We start from the raw sequence: 9177 nt of genomic DNA on the forward strand, positions 1-9177 counted from the left end.
TTCTTCTTCTTCTTCTTTTATCGAGAGGGAATGAGGGATAGCTTACCTCAGTTATATACCAGATGATTTGCTTGTCTTCATGTGGTTCGCCTATTGCAAAGTCCCACAATTCAACTACGACTGGTAGTACCCCCGCATGCAAAGAGAGAGNNAAGACAGGTAGATAGTTAGATAGCTGAATATATTTATCAGACAGATAGATCTTCGTCCTCTGTCTCTCTCTGTGTCTCCTGTTTGGATGTGCGTTCGCTATACAAATAGACCTGAATCTACTGTGTGTAGATACACATTACATGTACATCTATTTACTATGGAACTTGCAGCATATACCCTGATCAACACATGTCCAAAACCGCATGCACCAAAAGTCAGAAGGAGGAAGCTATGAACCGTTAGCATTCTCTATCTATCTTTAATCTATCTTAATCTATCTATCTATCTTTATCTATCTTTAATCTATCTTTATCTATCTTTAATCTATCTTTAATCTATCTATCTGTCTAGGCCACTGATCTCCTGAAGAAGAAGAAGAAAAAGAAGTTTCGATGGTTTCCTACAGTAGAAGAAATTGGTAGGAAACAGAAGAGGAAGAAGAAGAGAAAGAAGAAAAGAAGCCGCAGCCGTTGGTGATAATTAGAATGTCTTTCCATTCAATAGAAATTTCTCTCTCTTTCCTTTTCTCTCTTTGGTGTCTCGAGCTCTTCTTCGAGCGTTTGAACTTTCTTTCTCTGCTTTTCTTGTCTTTTTGCATCTTGCTTTCTCTCTGTATGTATGTGTATCTGGGGTGTGTATAGACCGAAGAAAAGCTGGCGGCTCAGGAGGTTGTCTTCACTAGAAAACAAGAAAAAGTAAAACTTTCTCTCTCTCTCTCTAATCGTTTCTTCTCTTCTCTTCGTTTCCTTCGTGTTGCTCTTTAGGGTCATCTATGTTATCTTTTTCGATCATCTGCCTCTTCTTCACTTCCCTTCTCATCCTGTACTTTCTCATACCGCCCCTAATCACCCACAAAACTATCGAAGAAGATATCTACCGCCACTACTCCTACTACTCCTACTATGACGACTCGCACCATTCTAGATCTAGCATGTCACCTGCATCTTCGTGCATGCCTATAGCGTATATATAGATATGCCTGTCCATATAGATATAGAGAGAGATAGATACAGAGAAGCGCGTATAGGTTCAGTATGTGTATCTACTCATATATCGACTATGTCTTTACGGATCGTAAACAGACATGCATATCTATGGCTCTTCTTGGAGAACGTCTTTTTTCCTCTTATCATGTCTCTCTTTTCGTTTTCTTCTTCTTCTTCTTCCCCGCGTTAGGTTCAGAATGTCTTGGAGAATACAAGGCATGCTCTTCAATCAGAACAAGAAAAGGTACGGGCTCCCGTCTCTCTCTTTCTCTTTCTCCCCGGTATTATATATGTCTCCTTCCGTGTCTTCTCCTCCTGTCTCTCTTAGTGGTCGATATCGTGTCTCCTCTCTCTCTTTCTTTTTCTCTTCCTCTTCTTCTTTTTCTTGCTGTATGGACACCCATTGCTGTCGTGCATATTAACTACTTACGTCGTCGTAGGCCTCTCTTCCTCTCTCTTTGGAACCTATACGTGGTCCCTTTTTCTTCGTCTTCGTAGCATGTTCCTTCTATCTTGTTTAGACCACGCCTCGCCTCATCTCTCTCCTCTTCCTACCGCTTGTTTCTTTTTCTTCTTCTCCTCCTCTATGTAGATGTCTCGATGTGAGGGGATCCACACACGTTTTCCTATCATTTTCCGACCCTTTCTAGCTTCACCTCTTCTCGCTGTTTTTCTCTTCTTCTATCGTATCCTCCTCAATACAGAGGCCTACGGCCTACTCACCCCCATCTGTATATAGATGTAAGATATAGCCAAGATAGATAGATAGATAAAGAGAGACTAAAGATAGGCAGATTAAGGAGGGATAGATAGATAAAAGATAGATACATGTCTGTATGTTGTTTGTATAGGCGTATAATTTCTGCCTGGTCTCTCTTCAGCTTTTCTTCTTCTACGATCGGCACCACTAGGATATAGAGAGTCACGGGAGAGAGAAAGAAAAGGGCCAAGTCTAAAGAAGAGAAAGAAGAGATGAATGAAGGTGTTCCTTGCCCTTCTGTTGCTCGCTTTCTCCGCAGATTCCTTAGACATCTTTTCACCCCTTTGTTCCTCTCTTCTTCTTCTTCGTCTTCTTCTTTCTCCGTCATTCTTTTCTTCATCTCCTTTCTTTTCTGTATGCAGGCCCATACCCTTGAAGCGTCACTAGAGAAGCTGAAGAAAGAGAAAGAGAAACTTCAGGTAGAGACAGCAAACACCCCCACACACAAACTCGTCAAACTATTAAGAGGAAGCAAGCGACGTCTCCATCTTCCGTGTAGAGACACATTCTCTCTATCTCTTTTGTGCTCTTCTTTCTTCGCTTCTCCATCGTGCCCTACTACTCGCTATGCCATTCACTCCTCTCTCGTCTTCTATACAGTAAATATGGACCATCTATCTATCTATCTATCGACTGTTGCTTGTCATCTCTGTATCACTTCATTTCTTTTCCCTTTTCTTCTTCTCCTTCTCTCTCCTATATCCTCCCCAATGTTTAGAGGCGTCGATCTACGACTCCCCATTCTACCTAACAATAGCCTGTCACGTGAAGAATAGCAGGAAAGCTTGTCAAATAGACAAGAAGAAAAAGAATCTCCTCCCACGTGAAGGAGACGACTCTCTGTTTCTTCGCAGTTAACAAGGGGTGTAGACTTGGAGATCTCGACTGTCCGTCTCGGAGTTCTAGCTAGAATCGAGATATCTCGATTCTCCTGTAAGCCTCCATATCGGTATCTCGATGGACTGCTTCTCCTGTCCTGTCTCTTTATTCGAAGATGTGTACGATCGATCATGCTTCTTGTGTCCTTTTTTGTCTTTTTCAGGCAGAGAAAGAGAAAGAAGTCAAGAAAGTCTTAGATGAACTGAAAGAAAGAGAAACCCAATTAAAAGCAGAGAAAGAGAAGAATGTGAAGAAAGAGAAGCTTCTAGAGGAGAAGAATCAAGATCTGAACGTGCAGCTTGAGAAGCAGAAAGAAGAATTGAAGAAGAAATTCGAGGAAGTTGAGAAGGAGAAGAAGCATGTGAGTGAAATGAAGGAGAAGATGAAGAAGATGAAAGAGAAACAGGAGGCTTTAGAGGAGGAGAAGAAGGAGAAGGAGAAGGAGAAGAAAGAACAAGAAGAAGAAAGAAAGAAGAAAAGAGAAGGGGGAGCAGAGAGTCTGTCGAGGAAGCAGCAGTCCAAGATTTCTGCTATGATTGATCAGCATCGACGTCTAAGTATACCTCAAGATCATCATGCTCTTGTACAGTCCAAAGAAGAGGAAGAAAGGAAGAAGAAAGAAGAAGAGAAGAAGAAGAAAGAAGAAGAGAAGAAGAAGAAAGAAGAAGAGAAGAAGTTGAGAGAAGAAGAAGAAAGAAAGAAGAAAGAAGAAGAAGAATTGAAGCTCTTATTATCACCGTCAAGCTCAGAAGTGTTTCGCATGATCATGAGAGAGCGAGAGGATGACACAAACGAAGGAAAGACTCCGTCGGAAATCTTAAGAGAGAAGTTAAAGGAAGCTCTTCTAGATCGAATCGACCAGCAATCTGATGAGCTAGATCAACTCTTGAACGATCCTATCCTTGATCGAAGTGTGAGCCTCGTTCACGCCGGCCCTGCGCCTCCTTCTCCTCATCCTCACCATCAACGTCTTTCTCCGTTTATAAGGCGAGTTAAAAGCCCTGTGAAGCCTTATGTAGATGGCGAACGAGATGAAGCCGAAGAAGGAAGCGAAGGCGAAGAAGAAAGAAGAGAAAGAGAAGAAAAACAAGATGAAGAAGATGGATGGATCAAAATGAAGAGCGAAAGAGAAGAACAAGGAGGAGAAGAAGAAAGAAGAAGAAAAGAAGAAGAAGAAGAACAAAAGCATCATGCAACTCAGCACCGCCATCATCTTGCGCCCCCTCGTAAAGCTTCCTCGACGGACGGTCTCCTGGAGCATGGAGGGCGATTGATCTCTTCAGAGTACATCGATTCTTATCGGCATGCAAAACAGAAGTCGCCGAAGGTTGTCCCTGATCTCCCTCTTGATCTTTTCTTCTCCAGCCAGAAGAAGAATAAGAAAGAAGAAGACGAAGAGGATCGATCGAATCAACATCCCTCTGTAGCTCTCTTCACGAGACCGAGAAGAACTCTCTTATCTCTCCCGAGGCTTCCTCTCGTCATAAGAGAAGAAGAAGAAGAAAGGAGGATCGAAAAGCAAGAAGAAGTTGTCGAAGATGGGAAGAAGAAGAAGATAACGACGGGCGATCGAGATGAGTTGAAGGGTGGGGGGGTGATAGGCGGAGAAGCTAGCACGATAAAGAAGAAGAAGATGATGACGATCGGACATGGCGAGACTGAAGACGAGGATGAAGACGACGGACATCTCATGAAGCTCCAGGCAAGTCAAGTAAAAGAATCCTTTTCTTCTTCTTCTATCAAGAAATCTGCACCTATCAAATCTTCTCCTTCTTTAGCATCTTTCTTAACAACAATGAAAAAAGTCTCTCAGCCTCCTTCCGTATCTTCGCGTTCTCCTTCTCCCCTTGGGAAGCAGCATCGACTTTCTGTCCTGTCATCTCCGATGCAACTGAATCGACGCCGCCTCTCGCTGTCACATGAAAAGGATGAAGAAGGCGGAGAAGCGACGAAACCCGCGAGTGGATTTCTTTTATCTTCTTCCTTAGGAGAGAAGCGAGTGGTAGACGAAGGAGAAGAAAGACAAGAAGGTCAAGGGATGGTTCCTCGTATCGAAGTCAAGGCAGCTAGCCCTAAGCTTTCCCCTCTTGTCTCTTCGTCGATACTTCGATTGTCCTCTCCTCGTGTATCGGAGAAAGATCGGAAACCTCTTCTCTCCTCAGAGGAAGAAAGAAGAAAATCTCGAGGTCTTCTTCCCTTGTTATCTCCGTCTTCTTTAAGTCGTGACGAAATTATTCAGAGAGCTTTCGGTGGAGTGGGGGGGGGAGAACAAGGAACGAGCCGACTCTCGATGGTCTCTTCTCCCTCTTCAGATGTGAAGAAGATGAAGAACAAGGTGAGAGAAGAAGATAGAAAAGACGGCCGTGGCTATGCTTCAAGACGAGATGATCTTCTCTTAAGTACAGAAAGACTCATGAGACTAGCTCAACAGAATAAGAGAGACAAGGAGAGGAACCTACTGCCTAAGAAAGATAGATCCTATATGTTGGTCTCTGGAGATGGAGCGAGAAGCGAATCTACAAGTGAGGATGAAGAGAAGAAAGGAGCAAGACGAAGAAGGGGAGATGATCCTATAAGAGAGAAGTATACAGATACAGATGAAGATGAAGAAGAAGGATTGAATGAACTACAACGTATACGACGTGCGAAAGTGGAATCTCTTCTTCTAGATCTCAAGCTAGGAATTGCCTCTACTCAAGCAGACGTCGCCTTATTAAAGGATACAATCCAAAAGAAGAACGCTGAAATCTTGCAGAAGACATCTCTATACAACACCCCCGACAGCAGTCGCAAAAGGGTGAAGAAGAAAAAGAAGAAGCAGACGATGTTATCTTCCTAATGAAGAGACACAGGATACAACCCTGCACAGTCGCTCGAGGTGCAGAGGAAGGTCGATGATATGATACAACGTGTTCCTGTCTTGACAGTTTGAAAGAAAGACCCTCCCGAGTCGCTTTAGAGAAGAAGAAAAGAAAAGGTGGATCGAGAGGGAAGCATTCTTTCTCTCGAGGGCTGTTCTAATATGTATGGCGTGTTTAGTTAGGTAGATGATGCGTTTCCTACCTCATTGTTTTTCTGGTGTACGTACACCTCAATACTCAGTCGTGGTCTTTCTGTTTGTCTCGGTTATATCAATTAAGAATCCGTCTACATGTATACGTACCTACAGATATATACACGGGCATATCGATCTATCTACGTATGTCTATCTCTCCATTTGTATAGCTTTAAAAACGTACAGGTCTTCTGAGTAGTGTATATGGCTACGGAAGTACACAGGGATCTGCTGCTAGGCAGGTAAAGGGATCTTGCCGATATGGGTGTATGGTATGCAAGTTGATGTATGTGCATGCATGTTTTGTCTTGTTCTCTCAGTATTATGACTTTGATGATAGCAAGTGTATATACAGCTGAGAAAAAGATACACGCATGCGCATCTTTTATCTTCAATTACACAACTCGAAAGTTCTTCGGCTCATTTTCTTCGTTCTTTCTTTCTTTCTTTCTTTCTGTCTTCAATCTCGAGAAATATCTCACTAGCAAACCATCTATTCCTTCCTATTCTTCTGCTGTAGGAGATATACTTGACCTCCTAGCGTCGATAGAAAGGGCGACATAACGAATCAGGTCCTCTGCTCTTTCTTTAGAGAAGGAGGCGAAAAGGAGATAACTGACCGTACGAAAGACAACAGCGTACTTGAAAAAATCACTCCTATCACCTTACACCTCTTCGAATATAAGCCGAACGACATCATCCGTCTATATGTGAAAAAGCTGGTCCTAGTCTTGACTCCTCTTATCCTTATCTTATCTCGATATTCTATTGTCTTGAAGTTGTGATGGCTGTATTCTCTGCGACGTTTTTCTTATCATAAAGACGTTAAGAGAGAATGTATCGAATGAGAGGTCTCCCTGCTCGATCTTTCTGTCTCTCTATCTCTCTGAATGCTTCCGTCCTTGTTTCTCTGGACGATCTTCAGAATGACCTCTCTTTCATCTCTGTCTTTTGAACGAAAGGAAAGCACATGTAGCGTGATATCCGCGTATAGATGAGAGACCTACGCTGAATAGGAGCGTGAAGTCAGTTGCTAGCTCGTGTACATATAGACAGACCAGAAGGAGAGAAGGAGGGAGAGAGAGAGAAATAGAGAAAGTGAAAGAAAGAAAAAGAGGAGAAAGAAAGAAGGATAGAAAGAAAAGATGGAAGACATGACGCGTCTTTATGAATATCTGCATACATTGAGTTCACTGCTTTTTTATCCACCAGGAAGAGGATCATCCTGCTTGGCATAGCAGGTCTACCTCAACATTATCTTTCTTCTCCAAGACACTTAGCTAGCTACCTGGCTAGCTAGACATAGATGTCTAAATACCCCTGAGCAGGGATCCCGACATAAAGGAGATAAGAAGACACTGTCTCTCTCTCCCTCTGAAGGTGTACATACACCGGTCTGAACGTCGCTTAAGGGGCGGCCGCCAGACCGACCCTATAGACGTCCTTACACAGCCGTAGGCGGGACGCGACGGCGCAGACATTTCTAATGTGAAGGAATGTAAATCTCTTCTTTCTCTCTCTTCTCGGCTTTCCTCTCAAGGGCCTCTTCCTTCTTTTTCTTGTCTTCTCTTTCTTCAGTTGAAAACGTGATCTACGTGTGCCTTCACTCGGTCGTCAAAATCTTCTTCTTCTACTTCCTTTTTCTTCCTTCTTTTCTTTCTTTCTTTCTAAGTCGCGATTTCTTGAATGGGCAGTCCATGTATGTATGCACAGACATACATCTACCAATATACACATATACATGTACACATGTATGTCTATAGAGAAAGAGAGAGAGAGTCTCGTGGAGAAGGTAAAGGTATATCATAGAGATACAAAGAGTGAGAGGCGTAAATGCATATACATATGTATATATATATATATGTACATAGACAAGAAAAAGAAGAGAGTGAGAGGAGGAAGGAAACTTTCGTCTTCCTCGTACTACCTGGGGGCGAAATTTTCTTTCACTCGAATATAAGCCTACACCTCATCATCTGGAAGAGGAGAGAGAGATCAAAACAAAGAGCCGAAGAAGAAGAAGTTGACGATAGGCAAAGAGGTTAAAGAGAAGAGATATGCTGTAGGTGGTAAGACGGAGATATATGACCTGAATGACTACAAAGAAGAAGAAAAAGAACAAGAAGACTCTTTCACCTTCTTCTTCTTCGATCTATTCGCAGAATTCTCTTGTTGTTCTTTTTCCTTGTTAACTTACATGGGCCCGAGGTTGCTATGTGGGAGTTGATTCTCTACACTTCATTTAGACGGTCAAAGTATTACAGTCGCTTCTCTTAAAGAGATAGATAGATACATAGATAGATAGATAGATTAAAGATAGATAGATAGATAGATAAGTGGAGAGATGTCTACCAGGAGAGGTTCTCGTGAGAAGTATCTGTCGTGAGGGATCATAGACTGGGTTGCGAGCCTTCCTTTATCTCACCTGAAAGAAAAGAAGAGAGTGAAGAAGATAAAAAGAAAGCAAGAGAAAGAGACAAAGAGTTAGAGAAAGAAATTGAAGACAGAGGAGGTCTCCAGATTACACCGAGGGCCTACTGGGGGATAGAGAAAAGACAAGACTAGTCGAGTACGAGCGAGTCTTATTATACTATTGTAGTAGGGGTACTAGTATCCGAGACAGGGTTCTTTATACGCTTCTTCTAGGCGGCATATGGGACGGGTGGACCGCGTGAAGACAAGGAAGCATAGTCGATACAGATTTCGGGTGTACATACACCTGAAGAGATAGGACAGAAACATGATGAAAATCTGCAACTCGAAATCACACGAGGAGAGCTTCACTATTAACGTTCAACACAGAGAAAGAAAGAAAGAGAAAGAGAGAGAGAGAGAGAAAGAGAGAAAGAGAGAGAGAAAGAGAAAGAAAGAGAAAGACATGGATGTATATTCCTATACATACATAAGCGTTACACGTTAACCTCTCGGTCTGTTATCTATCTGAGAATATCTACATACAGATATATACACATGTACATATATCTATTTGTACATGCATATATTCTCTACATAAGAGCATACATCAATACGCTGGTCTATCGAGGAGAGAGACGTCAAGGATGCACAAGAAGAAGAAGAGAGAGGAGTAGACACCCTAGAAGTAAAAATACAGAAAGATAACTCTCTTCTCTATCATGACGGACCTTACTCCATGTATTCCTCTTATATGAAGATACGAAGAATACATACATATATACGTATATACATATGCATATATGCTACATATATATATATATATATATACATTTACATGTATCTAGTAGACTTCTTATACAGGAACATGCGTCTATACTGAAAGGAATGAAAAGGCAGTCCAGGTTTCCGATCTTTCTTTCTTTCTTTCT

General features: G+C 42.2%; 2 protein-coding genes across 2 annotated transcripts; one reads left to right on the plus strand and one right to left on the minus strand.

The window, feature by feature from the left end:
- Nucleotides 1-1329: 1329 nt before the first annotated feature.
- On the plus strand, nt 1330-6357 carry CSUI_010523 (uncharacterized protein; the record flags this gene model as incomplete). The annotated part of the gene is made up of 3 exons (XM_068070626.1): nt 1330-1383; nt 2262-2318; nt 2942-6357. Coding segments are annotated over 3 exons (2787 nt in total), but the record flags the coding sequence as incomplete, so codon positions are not given.
- A 460-nt stretch (nt 6358-6817) lies between these two features.
- On the minus strand, nt 6818-8625 carry CSUI_010524 (uncharacterized protein). Its single transcript, XM_068070627.1, has one exon. It carries the CDS (start codon nt 7067-7069, stop codon nt 6860-6862), a length of 210 nt encoding a protein of 69 aa, XP_067917398.1. The 5' UTR covers nt 7070-8625; the 3' UTR covers nt 6818-6859.
- Between the last annotated feature and the right edge of the window lie 552 nt (nt 8626-9177).

Source organism: Cystoisospora suis (assembly GCF_002600585.1).
Source record: "Cystoisospora suis strain Wien I chromosome Unknown contig_7696, whole genome shotgun sequence".
NCBI classification, from domain to species: domain Eukaryota; phylum Apicomplexa; class Conoidasida; order Eucoccidiorida; family Sarcocystidae; genus Cystoisospora; species Cystoisospora suis.